The following is a 23,428-nucleotide window of genomic DNA, read 5'->3' on the forward strand; positions in this document are numbered from 1 at the left end:
AGGAGTGAGATCAACAACTTACGCCCTTAGAAAGCCAGAAGGTGCGGATTGGTTTTCCGGGTCCTGTACGCGGCTAGACTGGCAAAAAGTCTCACACATGGGGTATCCCTGTACTCAGGAGGAGCAGCAGAATGCATTTTGGGGTGTCATTTCACATATACCCATGGCATGTGTGAGCATTATATCATTTACTGACAAGTTTGTGTAAAAAAAAAAATAATAATAAATTTCCCGAAACTTGTGGCAAAATATAAACTATTCCATGGACTCACCATGCCTCTCAGCCAATAGCTTGGAGTGTCTACTTTGCAAAACGGGGTTATTTGGGGGGGTTTTGTGCTATCTTGAAATTTCAGGGCCTCTGAAACTGTGACAGGTAGTCAGGGGTAAAATCAGCAATTTACGCCATTAGAAAACCTGAAGATGTAGACTGGTTTTCGGGGTCGCGTACACAGCTAGGCTGCCAAAAAGTCTCACACATGGGGTATCCCTGTACTCAGGAGAAGCAACAGAATGTATTTTGGGGTGTCATTTCACATATACCCATGGCATGCGTGAGCAATATATCATTTAGTGACAACTTTCTGTAAAAAAAAAAAAGAAATAATAATTTACCCGACACTTGTGGCAAAATATAAAATATTCCATGGACTCACCATGCCTCTCAGCAAATCACTTTGGGTGTCTACTTTTCAAAAAGGGGTAATTTGGGGGGTGTTTGAACTGTCCCGGCATTTTATGCTCAATCTTATCCACACATCACCCACTCTTCTAACCACTTGAAAACCAAGCCTTTTCTGTGACTTTTTGTTTACATGAAAAAATATTTTTTTTTTACTAGAAAATTACTTTGAACCCCCAAACATTATATATTTCTTTAAAGCAGAGGCTCTATAGAATAAAATGGTGGATGTTGCAAATTTTTTTGTCACACGGTATTTGCGCACAGATTTTCCAAACCCAATTTCTGCGAAAAAAATATATATTTTTTTTAATTTATTGCACAAATACACTATATGATTCCAATTTGTTTGGTAAAATTTAAAAGATGATCTTATGCCGAGTACATAGATACCAAACATGACATGCTTTAAAAATTGCGCACGCCTCTGCAGCGGCAACAAAGTACGTACATTTTTAAAAACCTTTAAAAGTCTTTACAGGTTACCACTTTAGACTTACAGAGGAGGTCTACTGCAATAATTACTGCACTCGACCTGGCGTTCGCGGCGATACCTCACATGCATGCTGCAATTGCGGTTTACATATGTCACTAGACCAACGCTTGCTTGCGCCATTGCACGCAAGCACTGGGGGACAGGGGGGGGGCTTGATTTTTTTTTCTGCTTTTTTATGTTATTTTGACACCTTTCCTTTAATTTTTTTTTTTTTTAATCATTTTTATTGTTATCACAGTGAATTTAAATATCCCCTATGATAGCAATCTGTAGTGACAGGTACTCTTTTTTTTTAAAAATGGGGTCTTTTAGACTCTAGATCTCTCCTCTGACCTTAACGCATCTGACCACACCAAAATTGGTGTGATAAAATACTTTCCCAATTTCCCAATGGCCCTGTTTATTTCTGGCGAAATAGAAGTCATGAAATGCTCGTAGCTTCCGGTATCTTAGGCCATAGAGATGATTGGAGCCATTCTCATCTCCAATTAGCTCTATGGTTAGATAATTGAACCACCGGCTGCACTCTCGGGTTAACCGGTGGGACAGGAGAGCCCGAGAAAAACCACGGAAGGCTGCGGAAGGCGGCGGTGGGGGGGGGGGGGCAGTCCCCTCCCACTGTATGTAAAAGCAGTCTAGCGGCCAATTACCTGCTAGGATTGCTTTTACATGTAAGCCGACCGCTGGCTGTAAAAAACGATACCAAGATGATGCCTAAATCTGCAGGCATCATCCTGGTATAACCACTCAAAGTCCAGCAACGTACCAGTACATTGCTGGTCCTTGTTTGGCATATAGGTTTTTTTTTTTTTTCATGCAGCCTGTGGGCTGAATGAAAAAAAGAAAACCTATCAGAAATCAGCACAGGAATAATGCGTAGTATTACTCATCATTAACCGCCCAAACAACCACCCACTGAATTTAATGATGGGTATACACGACACTATCCACGTATACCAAAATAGGATTTTAACTGCAGTGCTGAAATCAGAAAATCATCACAGCTGCTGCCAGCAAAGGTATCCATATATGCTGAGCGCAAACGCTGTTTGTGTCAGAATATATAAAATCAATGTCGTGGCAGCCAACGAGTACCTGCAAGAGAAACAGGTCACAAAAGAATGAAAAAACAAACAAAGGACATTAAAAGTACAAAGTACAGTAGGAAGAGTAGAAGAACATATAAAATGACTGACACAACAACAGTTTTTGGATCCTTTTATTTTTCTTTCTAACTGTTCCTTGATTTGGGACTGCGATCTTTTAGCTTGGGTCTCTCAAAATGTCGATGGACATCCAACATCTTTCGAGACCCTGTGTTTGTGTGCCATACACTGTGTCGTGCTGTACCCTACACTAAAACTCCACTAGTGTATGGTAGCGCCCGAAACATTCCCCGATGCAGAGACCAGGTTGGTCAGGACATTTGGGACAATAATAACGGGTGTCACTCCTACATCCGCCCTGCTGCAGACACGACATCTTCTTTGGGGGTGTCTTTGGGTAGGGGTACTCGGGAGGACATAAGGAAAATGTCTCTCATGCAGCCGGCTCACTGCATCTGGAAGGGGAAGTTGGGCAGGCATGCCTCCTGGGTACAGGTAGGCAAGGATGATCGCTTCCTGGAATTCCCGGAAGGATCCAGTTCATCCTGACGCCCTGTATAGGACAAAGGCGTTCAGCATAGCCAATTGGTAAAGGTAAACAGACACTTTTTTGTACCAGCGTCTGGCTTTACGGGCAACTAAATACGGCGCCAAAAGCTGGTCGTTAAGGTCCATCCCTCCCATATTAAGGTTATATTCGTGGACACAGAGGGGTTTCTCCATAATGCCAGTTGCCGTAGGGATTTGGATCGTCGTGTCTGCGTGAAGGGAGGACAGAACATAAACATCCCGTGTATCCTTCCACTTCACCGCAAGCAATTTGTCCGTTTTCAAGCAGGCTCTCGCCCCCCGACTAAGACAGGAATTTACAAGCCGTTGGAGGAAGCCCCAGGGAATAGGTCGCACGGTGCCACATGCGCCAATTTGTAAATCGAGAAGGTGACTAAATAGTGGCACGCTTGTGTAAAAGTTGTCCACGTACAAATGGTACCCCTTTCCGGATAAGGGTGACACCAAGTCCCAAACAATCTTACCGCTGCTCCCTATGTAGTCTGGGCAGTTCGGGGGCTTCACACTGCTATCTTTTCCCTCATAGACCCGGAAACTAACTGTATAACCTGTGGCCCTGTCACACAATTTATACAGCTTGACCCCGTACTTGGCACGCTTGGTACTGTTTCATAGCAAGGCGGCCAGTAAATTTAATCAGGGACTCGTCAACGCAGACAACTTGTTCGGGGGTAAACAAGGCTGCAAACCGCTGATTGAAGTGGTCTATGAGGGGCCGAATTTTGTGGAGCCGATCATATTCAGGGTCTTCCCGAGGATGACAGATTTCATTTTCGCTGAAATGCATAAATCGCAGAATTTGCTCATATCTCGCCCTGGACATGGAGGCAGAGTACATGCGCATATGGTGAACTGGGCTAGTGGACCAATATAGCCGCAATTCACTCTGTTTAGTTATGCCCATGTGGAGGGAAAGGCCCAGAAAGATTTTAAAATCGGAAACCGTTATAGGTTTCCAGCCGAATGGTCTGGCAAGGGGCGAATTTGGGTTGGCGGCTATGAATTGTCGTGCATATAAATTTGATTGATCCACAATAGATCTGTAAAGATCTTCCGTGAAGAACAGCTCAAAAAAGTTCAGGGGCGTAAAACCAGCTGTCTCCACGTGGAATCCAGGTTGGGCAGTGAATGGGGGAAGTACTGGCGCTGTAGAATCAGTGGGTTGCCAATTGGGATATGCCAGCGCATCAGGGAGGGCACTATGGGCTCTACGGGCCTGTCTACGAATACGCGGTGGCTGCGGGACACTACTTGTGCTAGCCACCGCACCAGCTTCAACTGCATTTAGGGGACTCGCCACGTCACCAGATGATACTGCAGTGCTGGTTGTACTAGGTCCAGGGTGTACTAGGCCGCTGGCGCTTGCCAGGTCGCCAGAAGGATGAGCGGCACTAGTACACACACTCTGCTCCATACGAGCACCCTGCGATTCCTGCATCTCAACAACTCCAGAATGGGGTCGGGTACGCCTGGGTCTAATAGGGACCCATCTGTCGTCGGAGCTATCTGTCAGGGAGCCGCTGCTGTCATCTGGTTCGTATACTGACAGTAATTCGACCACTGTAGCTTCCCCATCGCTATCAGATGACACGGCCAGCATACTATAAGCCTCTTCACCACTGTACAAACGTTTGGTCATTTTGGTAACTAAATTTACCTGTACAGTGGTGTTGACTCACAGGTAATAAAAGCACCTGGTTGTCAAGGACTATTTCAAGCGCTACCAAAAAAACTGCTAATGCTAGCAGGGATCAGGCCTGACTCTGCTAACACAGCGGTTTTGTGTGTTGTGTTTTTTTGTAAGTGACAGTAATCTATTGATTACTACACTTGCCTGGGTGAAAGGGTTAAACGCAGGTGCTGGCAGGAATCAGTGCTGACCGTGCAAACACAGTGTTTTGGGAACCCTAAACTATGTGGGCGCTAGTATAGTTCTGATCAGATCAGATATTGATCTGTTCAAATACTATACTAGTAATGGAAGTGTATGTGCGTGCGTGTGTGTGTGTGGTAATCAAGGGGTTATTTCTAACTATGCGCCGGGGATCTGGGGGGGGTGGCAGGGACCCTAAACCTCCTTTGGGATAGACACTAACTCGCTAATGCAAACCCCAAGTCACAATCACACTAATACAAAATACAGTAAAAACAGTATATTATGTGTGTATTAGTGTGCAATGTGACAGGGGTGAAGGGGTTAACTGGATGTGATCAGGGGGGGATCAGGGGGTTAAATCTTTATTGGGAGGGGGTGGCGGGTATCCTACGGATAAAAGAAACGGTGGCAAGCGCTAAACCTGGTCACAAGTCACACTTATACGGGTATATAGAAAATGCTATATACTGTATACAGTGTGTGTTGTGGCAGGGGGTGTAGGGGTGATCAGGGGGGGATCAGGGGGTTAAATCTTTATTGGGTGGGTGGCAGGACCCTAAACCTCCTTGGGACAGAAACTTAGTCGCCTGCGCTAATTCTGATCACAATCACACAAATACAAATATACAAAAACACAGTATATTACGTTTGTATTAGTGTTGAATGTGATGGGGGTAGGGGTTAACTAGCGGTGATCAGGGGGGGGTCAGGGGGTTAAATCTTTATTGGGGGGGTGGCGGGTAATTTAAGTGGAAAAGGGGGGGCCGCAAGCGCTACACCTGACCACAAATCACACTTATACGGGTATATAGCAAAATGCTATATACTGTATACGTGTGTGTTGTGGCAGGGGGTGTAGGGGTGATCAGGGGGGGGTCAGGGGGTTAAATCTTTATTGGAGGGGTGGCGGGGACCCTAAACCTTCTTGGGACAGAAACTTAGTCGCCTGTGCTAATTCTGATCACAATCACACTAATACAAAAATACAAAAACACTGTATATTACGTTTGTATTAGTGTTGAATGTGACAGCGGGGTAGGGGTTAACTGACGGTGATCAGGGGGGGTCAGGGGGGATCAGGGGGTTAAATCTTTATTGGGGGGTGGGGGGGTAATTTAAGTGGAAAAGGGGGGGTCGCAAGCGCTACACCTGACCACAAATCACACGTATACAGATATATAGGAAAATGCTATATGCTGTATACAGTGTGTGTTGTGTCAGGGGCTGTAGGGGTTAATTGGGGGGGGGGCGATCTGGGGTTAAATGTGCCTATCTAGCTGTGTGTGGGTGTGCTTGGTGCAATACTCACAGTTAGATGTGCTCTCCTCTCACGCTGGATCCAAAAAGGACGATGTGAGAGGAGGGCACATCTTGTCTAAGCCTGTGTTTACATTTCACAGGCTTAGAGTGTCACTTGATTGGGCAGGACCGATCAACAGGTCCAGGACAAAAATGATTGGCCTGGACCTGATGACTGATCGGTTCTGAACCCAATCGAGTCATCGGCGGGACCGCGGGATCGCGCGCGTGCGCCAGAGCGGCGGAGGCTAGTGACGTATATATATACGTCACTTTGCCTGGCCGGGGCTGACCGCCGCAGTATATATACTTGCGGCGGTCGGCAAGTGGTTAATACCTGAACATAATTTTGCAACTTTAACATGTGATAGTAAAACTGTCTATATGAATGCAACTACTTGCATATCCAGGTGGATTATACCTTGTTTTTTTCAGGACAAATTGGGCTTTCATTTGGTGGTAAATGGTAACAGATATCTCCTGTTTTTTGCTTTTTTTAAAAAATAATTATCAAAGAAAAACAAAAATGGTAAAAAAAAAAAAACTTTTTTTGAATTTAGCTGTAAATTCTTTGTTATTACCTTAACATCCCACCAAACAACAACCCAAAATAAATTCTTCTTCTCCTGACAATCACAGCCAAAAGGTTTCTCACATGCTATATCTCCATACTCAGGAGAAGTAGCAGAATGTATTTTGAGTTGTAATTCCACATACTGTATACCCATGGTATGTGTGAGCAATATATAGTTTAAGTGACAACTTTGTTTAAAAAAAAATAAAAATAAAATAAAATATCTTTCTCATTTTACAGAAACTTTTGGCAAAAAATAAAATATTCCATGGGCTCAACATGCCTCTCAGCAAATAGTTTGAGGTGTTTGCTTTCCGAAAAGGGGTTTGGGCTCTCTTGGCATTTCAGGGACTCCGAAACTGTGATAAGTAGTAAGGAGTGACATGAGGAAATAACGGCCTTTAAAAGCCTGAGGGTGCTTATTGCATTTCGGAGTCCAGTACACAGCTAAACTGCCAGAAAGTCTTTCAAAAGTAGTATCCCCATACTCCGGAGAAGCAGCGAAATGTATTTTGGGGTGTAATTCCACATACAGTAAACCCCCCTCCATTGCGGGGGTTACGTTCCAGACCCAGCCGCGAAAAGTGAAAATCCGCAAAATAGAAAAACCCTATTAAAATGCATTGTATGTTTTTTTTTACTGTCACTGTACGTGTTAAAGCATTTTAAGGTCTTTAAACACACTTTTAAAACAATAGAAACTCATTTAAACACATAAAAGATACTGAGAGACATAACAAGAGCTATGGAAAACACAAAAATATTTCATTTTTAATGATTTATATAGTAAAATAAAAAAACACAATATACCGGGACCGCAAAAACTGAACCGCGATGGAGCGGGGGTATACTGTATATCCATGGTATGTGTGAGCAATATATCATTCAAGTGACTACTTTTTTGTTATTTTCCAGAAACTTATGGCAAAAAATAAAATATTCCATGGGCTCAACATGCCTCTCAGAAAATACTTTGGGGTGTCTACTTTCCAAAAAGGGGTCATTTGGGGTTTGTTTGAACTGTCTTGGCATTTTATGCCCAACATTAGAAGCTTATGTAGCGCCAACCCTGTGGGGGTTGTCAGATATTTTTTGTCCTCCTGTGCTGCCCTGACCCTGGGAACTTCCCAGCCCATCTGAAACTCTAGGTTCTGACATAGTGTAGACTCCTTTAAATGAAACACAGACACAATGGAAACTGAGTTTCACAGTATATTGTATTGTATTGCCTAGATAGCAAAAAGGAGTGTATGAGAGCATCAGTCAGCAAAACCCTGGGAAAACACCAGAAAACTTAGTTGAATTGAACACTCAGCAGACTGATAAGTACAAATAGCAAAGAAAACAGTGAATAACAGCAACATTCCCATGTACAAGCAATATAGACACTTAGCAATAGGATTATCAGAGTGACTTCAACTGATTACGCTACCACTAAAAGAGAAAAGGGCTGGCCTACAAAGACTCTGATCCTAATGAGAAATTGAATTTTGTTGGAACCAGTCACTCTACCCTATAAAGGCAAGAAGGTGGTAGTAGTCCAGATGTTGACCTGAGGGCTGTCTTCACCGGCAGCGTTGGAGCTCGGGTTTAAATAGGGAATCCTCAGTGTATAACATAAAGGGTTAATAATCACCAGAGGAATGCTAGGTATGGCAATTTGTCAGTTCCACTTGATAATCCAGTTTATGTTGTCTGCATGCAGTGTCCAAAATTGATATGTTTCTGACAGACTAGGGACGATTTGGGCATGAGCCCGCTCACCAGATCCTGGGGATGGTTGTCACACACTGAGGAAGCGATGTGGGGTCTGTACACTGATCAGCAGGAGCTGGATGCGATGGAACGGCTAGATGGATTCAGCAGTCTAGGCTGTTATCTGCTGTGCTGTCTCCCTCTCACTGATAGAAGTCACAGGATGCCCTGGTGGCACCTTGCAGTAGAGCGGCAAGGCCAGTGGTCACATGATGAATCCCAGGAAGCAGAGAGCGTGGGCCTGCTTTGAGGATCCTTTTGAAGCCTCTCCCATAATTCTCCCCTGGAGAGAATGGCTTGCTGGGAGCTGCAGTTTTCAAAGGATTCAGCAATGCAGTAATGGCTGTACAGGAGACTACCAATTCCACAATGCTCTATTTCACTGTCTCAGAAGTGTGATGCAGTATGATCTGAACCCAGTACTAGAGGGAACAGGAACAGTCTGCAGAAGTGGTGTTAGGATTGAGGTCACCTGCTGGCAGCACTCTGCTGCGCTGGGCTGATTGCTGCAGTTCCAGGTGTACACCAGCAGGTATCCCCCAGAAGCCAGTAGGCTGTAATAATCAGTGACACCTATGCCAGGTGGCTATTTAAGGCTGCTACTCTCTTTTCTCAGTGCATAACTATTTTTATTGTCTCCTTGTTGCTAGAGCCTTGTACATAGTCATTTCTATCCTATACCCCTCTGCCTTGCTCCTGCTCTCTGCCCTAGTACCCAGTCATGATTCCCCCCTTCCTTGCATCCCTGTATTCCCTGTTACCCCTGTCCCTTATATTGTAAATATTTGTAGATAGTCAGTTCCTAGGTTCTTCATTCGTTATTTTTGTCTTTGGGGTTGGTTCTTGTTTTTTGGAGTTTCCTATGTTCACTGTTTGCTGTGTATGCTTATTTGTGTGTTTCACTGTAAATAAATCTCACTTTAAGGATATTGTCAGAGACTCAATACCCTGCGCAGGCGCTGTTAGGAACGCTTCCTGAGCACACTGATGTGCTGTCATGAGTCTGCAACCTAAAGGGTTAACCTAGAGCAGACTAATTGCAATAATTGGCAAACAGGCTGCCTTATTTAAACAGCTCAGCAGCACTGTACTTTGCTGCGTTGTCTTCAGCTCTCCTGTATCCTGTGCCTGTTATATCTGCTGTTCCTGTTTACCTGACCCGGCTTGTCTTTGGATTCTGATTACCTGCTGCCCGCTCTGACCTTGGCTTGTCCTGACTATCCTCCTGTCTCGTCCTGATCTGTTTACCTGCTACCGGCTATTGGTCCTGGACCTGTTCCTGGCTCTCCCAGGGAATCCGGGGGGCCGCGACCTGGTGTTAGCAAGCAGCCAAATCCATCCCCACCATCTGGGGCCCTGGTGAAAACCAGCTTACACTTAGACTCCGCGCCTCTGGTGAACCTGCCACACCAGTTACCCGGTAAGCCACTCCTCTTACGTCAGGCTCTGCCACGTTACCCCGTGACAGTACAACACAGCCATGACTGAGCCTGCTAGAGGAGCCTCTCCTATGGACGACATCTGCCAGCACCTTGTGGCCCTTACCCAAGCCGTTAAGTCCCTGCAAGAAGGCTATACCCAGCTGGAGGGGCGTGTTCAGTCCCTAACCCCCTCCACGGACCCTACAGTTTCTGCTGCTTCCATGGCTCCCTCCGGGAATCCCTCCAGTCCGACGGTGGTGATGCTGCCTCCTGAGCCAAGGGTCCCTACGCCGGAAAGGTTTTCTGGGGATCGGAGCAAGTTTAGAGCCTTCCGCAATGCCTGCGAGCTGTACTTCTCCCTGCAACCCCGAACCTTCTCCTTGGAAGCAACCAAAGTGGGGTTCATCATATCTCTGCTTCAAGGTGAACCTCAGTCCTGGGCTCACCACCTGCTTGAAGAGCGCAGTGACCAGCTGGACTCCATGACGGCTTTCTTTAACACAATGGCGCAGTTATACGAAGACCCGCAGTGCACTGCTACCGCAGAAACTGCGCTCACTTCACTTCAACAGGGCCGTAGAGCCGTAGAGGATTACGTCACTGACTTCAGGCGTTGGAGTACGGACACTCACTGGAACGACGCAGCCTTGCAACATCAGTTCCGCCTGGGTCTTTCAGAAAACTTGAAAGATGAACTGGCCGAGTGGGTATACCCGAGACCTTGGAGGCATTAATCACCCTGGCCATACAGATAGACCGCCGGCTCCGTGAGCATAGAGCAGAGAGGTCCACGCAGCAGACCCGCCCAGTCTGGATGTTGCCACGGGTTCCTAATCCCGTCCACACCTTCTCCTCTGGTGCCCGTTCCAGCAACACTGCTCCGGTTACTTCTGAATCGGATACGTCAGAGCCGATGCAACTTGGGCTTATGCGTCCTTCCTTAACAACAGAAGAACGCTCACGACGACGTCAGAACAACCTGTGTCTGTACTGCGAAGAGGCTGAAAACTTTGTACGCTCATGCCCAGCAAAGATGCGTAAGTGTCTTTCTATATCCCCCTCAAGTTATCCAGTTTCTGTCAACAATACCACTCACCTGGCTCTCTCTATCTCATTTCAGCTCCCAGAAGGCCCGATCCCGGTCACCGCTATTATTGATTCCGGGGGAATGCAGCTGCTTCATTGACCTTACCTTTGCTGCCCATCAACGCATCCCGCTTCGACCCAAGTCGCAGGGACTCTCCATCTTCCTAGCGGATGGGTTCCCACATCAAGTCTGGGCCAGTTACCCAAGAAACCCCTCCATTGCCTGTGGCCACTCTCGAAGGGCACAAGGAGTTGTTGTGCCTGGATGCCATCTCTTCTCCCTTGTTTCCCATTATTCTGGGGTTACCCTGGTTGCAGGCGCACAACCCGCAGATTAATTGGACTTCTGGAGACATCAAGTTCCAGTCCCCTTACTGCCAGAATCATTGCCTGCCAGTACGCCACAGTGCCCTAGCACCCTACTCTGTATGGACACTGATAAGGAGATACGTGCCTCTGTCCCATTATCTTATCACGAATACTTGGATGTCTTCAGTAAACAGGGGGCTGAGACCTTACCCCCCCCCCCCCCCCACCGCCCCTATGATTGTCCAAATGAATTGCTTCCGGGGGCCGAGATCCCTTTCGGACGTATCTTTCCTTTATCGGAACGAGAATTGGGTACCCTTAAAGACTATATGACGGAGAATCTAGAGAAGGGATTCATCCGACCCTCTACTTCTCCGGCAGGAGCTGGGATCTTTTTTGTGGAGAAAAAAGACCATTCACTTTGGCCATGTGTGGACTACCGTGAGTTAAATAAAATTACGGTCAAAAACCGGTACCCCCTACCCTTGATTCCTGAACTCTTCCAGAGACTAAGAACCGCCTCTGTATTCACCAAACTGGACCTACGGGGAGCCTACAATTTGGTCCGTATTAGGGAGGGGGACGAATGGAAGACAGCATGCCGCACCCGATTCGGGCATTATGAATATTTGGTGATGCCTTTTGGGCTCTGCAATGCCCCGGCCACCTTCCAGCACTTCGTCGACGACATCTTCAGAGACTATCTGGACATCTTTGTTATTGTCTACCTGGACGATATCTTGGTCTTCTCTTCCTCCCTGGCCCAGCACCGAGAACACGTTAAAAAGGTACTCCACCGACTCCGGCTACACAGGCTCTACGCAAAACCCGAAAAATGCGAATTTGAACAGCAGAGTATCCAATTCCTCGGGTTAATAATCTCCTCTGAAGGGGTCAAAATGAATCCTCAGAAGGTCTCCGCCATCCTGGATTGGCCCGCACCGGTGGATAAAAAGGGGATTCAGCGTTTCATAGGATTCACAAATTTCTACAGGAAATTTATCAAGGGGTTCTCTTCCATCATTGCCCCTATTACCCTGCTCACCAAACAAGGTACCCGCTTCCACTGGTCTCCCAAGGCGCAAGTCGCATTTACAGCCCTGAAGGAGTTGTTTACTTCTGCTCCTATCCTCAGCCACCCGGATCCCGTCCTGCCTTACATCCTCGAATTTGACGCCTCGGAAATCGCAGTAAGAGCAGTCATCTCCCAGCATGAAGGTCTCAAGGACCTGATTCATCCGGTAGCTTTCTTCTCCCGTAAGCTTTCTCCTGCGGAGAGGAACTATGATGTAGGGGATCGGGAGCTCCTTGCCATTAAGACCGCCCTGGAGGAGTGGAGGTATCTATTGGAAGGGGCGGCACATCCCATACAGGCATACCCCACTTTTAAGTACGCAATGGGACCGGAGCATGTATGTAAAACGAAAATGTACTTAAAGTGAAGCAATACCTTTTTTTCACTTCTCAATGCATGTACTACATTCCAATAGTCATTTAGAGGCATAACTGATATAAATAATGCATTGATAACTAAAATAAACATAATACAGTACAGTATTAAAAAAAAATTGTAAGCTTACCCCATCTTGATTGTTGTCGCAAGGCCAGAGAAGCTGAGAGAGTTTAATGTAGTAGGAATGATGAAGGCATACAGGTATCTTCTGTTTCACAAGCCAAGTCTTCAAAGGCGAGACGCTTTCTTGCTGGTGAATTGGGTCTACAAGTAGAAGTAGCAATCAGAGTAGGAGCAGCTGGAAATGGACTGGAAGGCATACAGGTATCTTCTGTTTCACAAGTCAAGTCTTCAAAGGCGAGACGCTTTCTTGCTGGAGAATTGGGTGTACTACAAATAGCAATCAGTGTAGGAGCAGGACTTGATGATGATGTCGGAGCTGAAAATGGACTGGCAGGCATACAAGAATTTTCTGTTTCACAAGTCAAGTCTTCAAAGGCGAGATACTGTCTTGCTGGCAAAGTGGGTGTATTACAAAGATCAATCAGAGTAGAAGCAGGGCTTGATGGGGATGTCAGAGGTGAAAATGGACTGTCCGTTGATGATGATCTAGGATCAAAATGACTGTCAGTCAATGTGGATGATGTGCGTGCTGATGGACTTTTAGGAAAGTAACTGTCTATGGAGGTTTGAAGTGTTGCTCTCTTCTTTTCCCTGTAGATTTCTTTGTAGCAGGCATAAGCCCCTGAAATGTTAGCATTGACTTTGGAACTTCTTTCAAAATCCCTATCATGCTTTTCAAAAAGAGCCATGGCGCTATCAAGATGACGAAAAGCTTCAAAGAGAATTTTTGTAGTTAAGCCTTCAGGCTGTTCAATGATCTCAACCTCATCCTGCACATCTTCTTCTCTCTCCTCTTCAAGTTCTAGAAGATCTTCATTGCTGAGGGGCTCAGTGTGGGATGCAAGCAGTTCAGCAACATCTTCTGGCTCCACTTCCAGCTCTAACTGCCTTGCCATCTCTACAATATTTTCAGTAACATTAGCTACATGTTCTTCAAAGCCTTCAGAATCATCAACTAACTGTGGGCATAATTTTTTCCAGGCCCTTTTCATTGTGGTTTCCTTTATGTCATTCCAAGCATCTCTTACAGTTTTAATGCAATCCAAGATGTTAAAACTTTTCCAGAATTTGGATAGAACTTCTTTACCATCACCTTCTTCTTTGTCTATTGCTGCAACACACTTGCTGAATGTTCTTTTCAAGTAGTTCAACTTGAAGGCGGCTATGACACATTGATCCATTGGCTGTAGTAGTGAGGTGGTATTTGGTGGTAGGAATTGCACTCGAATGTTAGGGTTCAGCTCATCTAGCGTTCGAGGGTGTCCAGGGGCATTATCAACAAGCAGCAAAATGTGGAAAGGGACACCGTTGTCCTTGCAATAGGCTTTCACCTCTGGAACAAAGCAGGTGTCAAACCAATCTTCAAAAAGGGTTGCAGTTACCCATGCTTTTTTGTTAGCTCTCCAGTGCACTGGAAGTCTAGTTTTAACGTAGTTCTTCAAAGCTCTCGGATTTTCCCATCGGTAAATTAGCAAAGGCTTTAGCTTTAAGGTACCAGAAGCATTGCCACCTAACAGAAGGGTTATTCTATCTTTAGCTGGCTTGTAGCCTGGCATTGATTTTTCCTGTCTTGCGATGAAGGTTCTTGCAGGCATCTTCTTCCAAAATAGCCCAGTCTCATCCACATTAAAAATTTGATCCATGGAGTAGCCTCCGTCTTCAATAATTTTGGCCAATTCTGTTGGATAGCTTTCTGCAGCCTCAGTATCTGCAGCAGCTGCCTCTCCTTGTATTTTAATGTTATGTAGGTTAGACCTTTTCTTGAACCTATCAAACCATCCACGGCTTGCAAAAAATTCTGCATCCTTTGCTGCCTCACCTTTCTTAGCCTTCAAGTCATTGAATAGGCTTAAGGCTTTACTTTGTATAATTGCCTGGTTTACAGGAACATGACGTGTAGTCTGATTTTCTATCCAAAGTGTTAAGAGTCTCTCCATGTCTGCAACAATGCTATCTCTTTTTCGAATTGTTGTTGCGTTAACGGGTGTAGCACTCTTAATTTCTGCAAGAATTTTTTCTCTGTTTTTCATGATGGTGTTAACTGTAGTCCGAGTGAAGCCTAGCCTTCGGCCTATTTCAGCTTGAGGTACACCTTCATCATACAATTTAATAATTTTAGCCTTCATATCCAAGGTAATAGATTGACGTTTTTTTTTTGTATCTGTCATTATTGATGTACAGTGCTGTACACGAAAAGTACCTGTAACAATCAAAAGAACAGTGGATACAGGTGTTACCAAAAAAAAATACACAGTACAGGTAACGTACGAGTACAGTACATTTGCTCTAATGTTTACAGCAGTGCAATTACCTGTATGTTGGCAGGTTTTTGGGTGAACGGTGGGCAGTCGGCAACCGTGGGATGGCTGGCAGGCAACTCTGAGCTGGCTGTGGGCTGGCAACTATGGGCTGGTGGTAACTCTTGGCCTGGCTGGCGGTAACTCTTGGCCTGGCTGGCGGTAACTCTTGGCTTGGCTGTCGGTAACTCTTGGCTTGGCTGGCGGTAACTCTTGGCTTGGCTGGCGGTAACACTTGGCTTGGATGGCAGTAACTCTTGGCCTGGCTGGCGGTAACTGGGGCCTGGCTGGCGGTAACTCTTGGCCTGGCTGGCGGTAACTCTTGGCCTGGCTGGCGGTAACTCTTGGCTTGGCTGGCGGTAACTGGGGCCTGGCTGGCACCAACTGGGGCCTGGCTGGCGGTAACTGGGGCCTGGCTGGCGGTAACTGGGGCCTTGCTGGCACCAACTGGGGCCTGGCTGGCGGTAACTGGGGCCTGGCTGGCGGTAACTGGGGCCTTGCTGGCACCAACTGGGGCCTGGCTGGCGGTAACTGGGGCCTGGCTGGCAGTAACTGGGGCCTTGCTGGCACCAATTGGGGCCTGGCTGGCGGTAACTGGGGCCTGGCTGGCGGTAACTGGGGCCTGGCTGGCGGTAACTGGGGCCTGGCTGGCGGTAACTGGGGCCTGGCTGGCGGTAACTGTGGCCTGGCTGGCGGTAACTGTGGCCTGGCTGGCGGTAACTGGGCCCTGGCTGGCGGTAACTGGGGCCTGGCTGGCGGTAACTGGGGCCTGGCTGGCGGTAACTGGGGCCTTGCTGGCACCAACTGGGGCCTGGCTGGCGGTAACTGGGGCCTGGCTGGCGGTAACTGGGGCCTTGCTGGCACCAACTGGGGCCTGGCTGGCGGTAACTGGGGCCTGGCTGGCAGTAACTGGGGCCTTGCTGGCACCAATTGGGGCCTGGCTGGCGGTAACTGGGGCCTGGCTGGTGGTAACTGGGGCCTGGCTGGCGGTAACTGGGGCCTGGCTGGCGGTAACTGGGGCCTGGCTGGCGGTAACTGGGCCCTGGCTGGCGGTAACTGGGGCCTGGCTGGCGGTAACTGGGGCCTGGCTGGCGGTAACTGGGGCCTGGCTACTCCGGGCAGGAACTTGGCCTCTTCACTCGCAACTCCAGGCTGTGGGATGGCTGGCAGGCAACTCGCGGATGGCTGGGGGTCAACTCCAAGCTGTCTGTGGGCGTATCTCGCAACTCCAGGGTATACTGCGGCTGCGTGGCGAGCTGTCTGTGGGCGTATTCTGGGCAGGAACCTGGCCTCTCGCAACTCCAGGGTATACTGCGGCTGCGCGGCGCGGGAATGTCGGAACGTCCGTACTTGCGAGGCACTTTACGTACACTCTCGGGGCATGTCCGTACTCGCGAGTGTACGTAAAGTGAGTGTACGTAAAACGGGGTATGCCTGTACTCATCTACACGGATTATAAGAACCTGGAGTATTTGAGGACGGCCAAACGCCTGAGACCTCGCCAAGCAAGGTGGGCACTTTTTTTTTCCAGATTTACGTTCCATATAACGTACCAACCGGGTTCCAAGAATACGAAACCCGATGCTCTCTCTCGAATGTACGACAGTTCTAAAGAAATCATTGTACCCGACACCATCTTAACCCAAGGTAACTTTCTGCTATTACAGTCTGACCTTCTTACCGCTCTGAGACAAGCCACAGTAAATGCTCCCCATCCTGCTGGAACTATACTGGTACCCAAAATGGACTGCTATGGGGAGGGGATCAAATTTTCATTACAGAAAGTGCTTGTGTGTCCATCCTAGGACTGTGTCATGACCACCCGATGGCTGGTCATTTCGGATCCATAAGACCCTGGATCTTGTGCAGCGCACATTCTGGTGGCCCGACTTGGAGAAGTGTTGTAAACAATATGTTTCCTCCTGTACTGTTTGCACACGAAGCAAGGCAACCTGAAATAAGGCATGGGGCCTGCTCAGACCACTACCAGTCCCTGACAGACCATGGAAGATGATTGCCATGGATTTCATCGTGGAACTTCCTCCATCAGACGGTTATCCTGCAATCTTCGTGGTAGTAGACCGTCTGTCGAAAATGGCTCACTTCATACCACTAAGAGGTACACCCTCCGCGCTTGAGACGGCGCAGGTCTTCATCAGAGAAATTGTAAGACTTCGCGGGGTCCCAATGAACATTGTGTCGGATAGAGGTGTCCATTTTGCTTCTGGAGAGCTTTATGTGATTCACTGAAAATCAAGCTGTCAATGTCCTCTGCATACCATCCCCAGACTAACGGGCAGACTGAGAGGACCAACAAGACCCTCGAGCAATATATCCGATGCTTCAACATCTTTGTTCAAGATGACTGGGTCTCGCTACTTACTTCAGCAGAGTTCGCATACAATAACGCCAAACACTCGGCTACAGGTCAGTCCCCATTCTATGCTAACTACGGGTTTCACCCATCTTTCTTGCCCTGCTTTATTCCTGAACCTACAGTGCCAGCAGTCCGGGATATCTTGGAGTTCCTTAAAGAGAACAACAAAATCTTACAGGATGCCATGACCAAGGCTCAGACCTCCAATAAAGAGTTCTTTGACAAAAGAAGGAGAGGTGAGTTGGTTCTCCAGCCTGGCAACCTGGTATGGTTAGCCACCACCAATCTCCGATTGGCATGCCCTTCCAAAAAACTGGCACCCAAGTTTATTGGCCCGTTCCCTGTGAGGAGAAAATTAAATGAGGCATCTTACGAATTGACGCTTCCTGATTCCCTCAAGATCCATCCAGTCTTCCACGTTTCACTCTTGAAACCTGCAGTACCTGATTCCTTTCCTGGTAGAAGTTCGGAACCACCTGCTCCTGTCACCATCAACGGGGACGAAGAATTTGAGGTGGAGGCCATCCTAGACTGCAGAAGGCGGAGGAACCAGCTACAATACCTGGTTAAGTGGAGGGGCTACGGCCCGAAGAAAATTCCTGGGAACCAGTACAGAATTTCCATGCCCAGGACTTAATCCGGAATTTCTTCCGCAACCATCCCCACAAAAGGAACCTTTTGGGCACCCGGAGGTTGCCCTTAAGGGGGGGGGCAATGTCAGAGACTCAATACCCTGCGCAGGCGCTGTTAGGAACGCTTCCTGAGCACACTGATGTGCTGTCATGAGTCTGCAACCTAAAGGGTTAACCTAGAGCAGACTAATTGCAATAATTGGCAAACAGGCTGCCTTATTTAAACATCTCAGCAGCACTGCACTTTGCTGTGTTGTCTTCAGCTCTCCTGTATCCTGTGCCTGTTATATCTGCTGTTCCTGTTTACCTGACCCGGCTTGTCTTTGGATTCTGATTACCTGCTGCCCGCCCTGACCTTGGCTTGTCCTGACTATCCTCCTGTCTCGTCCTGATCTGTTTACCTGCTACCGGCTATTGGTCCTGGACCTGTTCCTGGCTCTCCCAGGGAATCCGGGGGCCCTGGTGAAAACCGACTTACACTTAGACTCCGCGCCTCTGGTCAACCTGTGCCACACCAGTTACCCGGTAAGCCACTCCTCTTACGTCAGGCTCTGCCATGTTACCCCGTGACAGATATCTTCATTGTTTGGTCTCAGTTTTCATGTGTAGCTACATGTCTGGTCTCCCTAGCTGCTTCTGAATCCTGACAGGTGGAGATTAGGTCTGCTATATCCAAATTACAGTAGTCCCTTTCCGGCTACATCCTCCCCCACTGAAAGTCTTTGATCTCCAAAAACAAGATATTGTCCCTGCAAAGTGTCTATTGATTAGTAGACAGAGTTATTATTTAACAGTAAAACTTGTCAACCAAAACCTACAGTAGCAAACAACTGACTGATAGAAGGATTTTCTAATAATAAACTGTATAAATCATCAGATAAAGTTAGATTGTTCTGGTGACAGGCCAGTAAGATGTTAGTGGCCCACCTAGCATTATCAGAGGGTGGTTCAGGGTCATCCTCTACCACAAACTCAGGTGAAACTTGACTGGAGCATTAACAGTATGGATGAACTGATCAGAGCTTTCTCCAAGTGTGTTGTATGTCAGTCTTTTAGGTGGACGGATTTCCCATTTAAGCCTTGAATTCATACTATCTGAGATTTCAGGTTCAGGAGTTAGTCCCCATGTACTACAACCAGGCTGTGGTTCTTCCAAACACTCAAGGGTAGTGTATTTTTCTGCATCGTGATCTAAAGGGTTTAAGGCTTCTTTAGAATCTTCTACCTCAGGGATGTCAGCTGGTTCTGACTTGACTGCTACAATCCTATCCGAGGGTGAGGTACAGGATCCTCCGACTTGACTTGGGAGTTTGGTATCCTGTTCTCTTCCTGTTCATCTCCCTTTCTTTTGCCTGAGTGATACCGGGAAGTGGAGGCTGGTTCACGGGAGGTTGGAGCTTTGAAGAGGAGAGAGATGCTGTCTATCTGTATACCGTTGTTGCTTGTATGACTCTTTATGAGTCTATCATCGAGGTGAGCTGTTTAACCACTTAAGCCCCGGAAGATTTTACCCCCATTCCGACCAGGGGGTATTTTGCGATTCGGCACTGCGTGAATTTAACGCACAATTGCGCGGTCGTGCGACGCTGTACCTAAACGAATTTGACGTCCTTTTTTTCCCACAAACAGAGCTTTCTTTTGGTGGTATTTGATCACCTGTGCGATTTTTTGATCACGCGCTATAAACAAAAAAAGAGCGTCAATTTTGCAAAAATAGCAATATTTTTCACATTTTTTTATATGAAATTCCCCCAAAAAAAAATGTAAAAATCAAAATTTTTAAAAATTTTCGGCCAATTTATTTTATGCTACCTATGTTTGGTAAAAAAAATCGCAAAAAGCGTATTTTGATTGGTTTGCGCAAAAGTTATCGCGTTTACTAACAAAGGGAAAGATTTTTGTCATTTTTGTTGTTTTTTTTTTTAACGCGTAATGGCGGCGATCTGCGATTTTTTTGCGGTACTGCGACATTGCGGCGGACAGATCGGACCCTTGACTGACATTTTTGACACTTTTGGGGTTACCAGTGACATTTCTACAGTAATCAGTGCTTTACATATGCACTGTTACTGTAAAAATACACTGGTAGTGAAGGGGTTAACTTTATTTGGAAGGGAGGGGCTGTGTGTGTCCCTAGGGGCGTGGTTTCTACTGTGATTGGCTGTGGCTCTAGCTGTAAGGACACTGATCAACGGATCTACATACCAGATCCGTTTTATCAGTGTCTTTGCAGCGAGGAGAATGACAGGCAGTTTGTTTACACAAGCTGCCTGACATTCTCCCTCTCCCCCGCCGATCGCCGAGTGACCGGCGGACATCGGGTCCGCTGGTCACACGCGCGGGGGGGTCCGTGACCACGCGGGAGCGGGAGCGCGCCCCGGGGGGCGCGCGCTCGCTCCCTAGACCCTCACAAGCAAGCAACGTAGCCCTACGTTAGTTTGCCTGTGAGGGGCTGACCGCCGACGTAGATAGTCGTGCGGCGGTCGGCAAGTGGTTAAAGAGAACCAGTCACTGAGAGCACCTTAATGAATTGGAGTGGTGTGAAGCACCAATTCACTGGTTGAACACAGCACTGAAATATTCACAGCACTGAAATATTGATTGGGACATTTTTGAGCACCCTTTCCTTATCATTTAAGGACTTTATTTGGGTCTCCTCTCAGTTTGTTTGCAATCACATTTTGTATTATCATTTGTCATTGGTGATCAATAATTTCACAGTGTTATTCATTATTTATTATTGTGATTTGTCTCAATGCAAAATTGTTTGCACGATTCACATTATTGATCTACCACTTAAAGTGATACTTTATCTTATTTGATTTAGTTAATGAATAGAGGTGTACCGAACTGTTCGCCGGCGGACAGTTCCCGGCGAACTTAGCATGTTCGCGTTCGCCGCTGCGGGCGAACATATGCGATGTTCGGTCCGCCCCCTATAATACATCATTGAGGCAAACTTTGACCCTGAACTTCACAGTCAGCAGGCACATTTCCAGCCAATCAGCATACCTCCCTCCCACACCCTCCCACCTCCTATAAATAAGCAAGGGCAGCATCCATCTTAGATCATTCTGAAGCAGTGTGTGTTAGTGAGAGCAGGGAGAGCTGCTGCTGCTGCTGCTGCTGCTGCTGCTGTTAATAGCTAGGGACAGTTGTTAGTCAGTGTTCCTGGTCTTGCTAGTTAGTGTTCTTGGTCCACTACTGCTGTAAGGACAGCATCCTGACAGCATCCCAAAAAGCCCTTCTAAGGGCTGGTATTTGTGTAATTTTTTATATATATATATATATATATATATATATATATATATATCTAGTGTCCCCAAAAGCCCTTTTAAGGGCTGGTAATTGAGTTTTTTCTTTTTATATATATATGTATATATATATATATATATATATATATATATATCTAGTGTCCCCAAAAGCCCTTTTAAGGGCTGGTAATTGAGTTTTTTCTTTTTATATATATATGTATATATATATATATATATATATATATATATATATATATATAGTGTCCCCAAAAGCCCTTTTAAGGGCTGGTAATTGAGTTTTTTCTTTTTATATATATATATATATATATATATATATATATATATATATATATATATATATATCTATTGTACACTGCAGTTGCCTGCCCGCTGTGTGTGAGAGGCCACAGACCCACCACAGACTGTACTGTGTGCACACCACACTCATTTCGGGTGGCACAGGCACAGTACCTTGCATTTTAAAAAAATTTTTTTTTTCCTCTGTCATAATTGCAGTGAGTGCTGTGTCAGGTCCACAGAGTGTACTGTACCCACTGCAGTGCACTGCCCACCACTGATATATATACGGTGGTACAGCATCTTGTTGCAAATTGAAAAAAAAAAATATTTTTTATTATTGCAGTTGCCTGGGCTGCCAGTGACTGTCAGGTCCACAGAGTGTACTGTGCCCACTGTAGTGCCACTGCGTGCCCACCCACCACTGATATATATACGGTGGCACAGCAGCTTGCAAAGTAAAAATATATATATTTTTTTTATAATTGCAGTTGCCTGGGTGCCAGTGACTGTCAGGTCCACAGAGTGTACTGTGCCCACTGCAGTGCCACTGCCCACCGACCACTGATATATACGGTGGCAGGCGTGACTTTTTTTTGATTAGTGTCTGGGGGGGTCTAAAAAGCGTACCTGTGAAGTTTCAGCTCTGTAGCATGTCCAGAACCAGAAAAAAAAGATCATATAGGTGTAAAAGGGGTTCCCACCATCCCCGCTCTACTGAAAATGATCTTTTTTTCTGGTTCTGGACATGCTACAGAGCTGAAACTTCACAGGTACACTCTTCACAGGTACACTTTTTAGACCCCTAGACACTAAATCACACAAAAAAGTTCTTAAAAATTGTCAATTTTGATAGTTACATAGTAGGCGAGGTTGAATAAAGACAATAGTCCATCTAGTTCAACCTGTGTAGGTGTGTGTGGCTGTAATCATCTCACATACCCCTGAATGTTCTGATCCTTGAGATGTAAGTCTAAGAGTCTTTTGAAAGCCACCATACTACCCGCAGAAACCACCTCTTGTGGTAGAGAATTCCACAATCTTGTTGCCCTAACAGTAAAGAACCCCCCGCGTTGCCTGAGGTTAAAACGCTTCTCCTCTAATCGCACTGTATGCCCTCGAGTCCTCATGCAATCCCTTCGAATGAACAGCTTTTTTTCTAAGCTGGGATCCCCATTAAGATATTTATAAATTGCTATCATGTCCCCCCTCAGACGTCTCTTCTCCAGGGAGAATAAATCGAGCGATTGTAGACGCTCTTCATAGTCAAGGTCCTCCAATCCCCTAATTAGTTTAGTTGCCCTTCTCTGGACTCTCTCCAGCTCCAACACATCCCTCCTGAGGACTGGCGACCAGAACTGGACGGAATACTCCAGATGCGGTCGGACCAGAGTTTTATAAAGTGGAAGGATTATAGTCTTATCTCTGGAATGCATCCCTTTCTTTATGCATGCTAATGTTCTGCTGGCTTTGGCAGCTGCTGCTTGACATTGCATGCTGTTTCCTAATCTATCATCAACCAAGACTCCCAGATCCTTCTCCATTTTTGATTCCCCCAAGGGTTCCCCTCCCAACGTGTATTGTGTTTTTATGTTTTTAGTCCCCAAGTGCAAAACCTTACACTTCTCCACGTTAAACCTCATTTGCCATGTCGTTGCCCACTCTGTAATTTTGTCCAGGTCATTCTGTAGGATATCTGCTTCATGTTGTGAAGTTATTGCCCTGGCCAATTTTGTGTCATCTGCAAAAACTGATATCGAACTACTGATCCCGACCTCAATGTTGTTTATGAATAAATTGAACAAGGTTGGTCCCAAGACT

The 23,428-nt window shown here is 46.4% G+C and overlaps 1 protein-coding gene across 1 annotated transcript; it reads right to left on the reverse strand.

The window, feature by feature from the left end:
• Positions 1 to 12,797: 12,797 nt before the first annotated feature.
• On the reverse strand, positions 12,798 to 15,160 carry LOC309550593 (tigger transposable element-derived protein 1-like; the record flags this gene model as incomplete). The annotated part of the gene is made up of 2 exons (XM_082250938.1): positions 15,062 to 15,160; positions 12,798 to 14,950 (listed from the first exon to the last, which is right to left on the reverse strand). Exon 2 carries the CDS (start codon positions 14,916 to 14,918, stop codon positions 12,798 to 12,800), a length of 2,121 nt encoding a protein of 706 aa, XP_082107064.1. The 5' UTR covers positions 14,919 to 14,950; positions 15,062 to 15,160.
• Between the last annotated feature and the right edge of the window lie 8,268 nt (positions 15,161 to 23,428).

The sequence above is a fragment of the Pelophylax lessonae genome (genome assembly GCF_965119305.1).
Source record: "Pelophylax lessonae genome assembly, chromosome: 3".
NCBI lineage: Eukaryota > Metazoa > Chordata > Amphibia > Anura > Ranidae > Pelophylax > Pelophylax lessonae.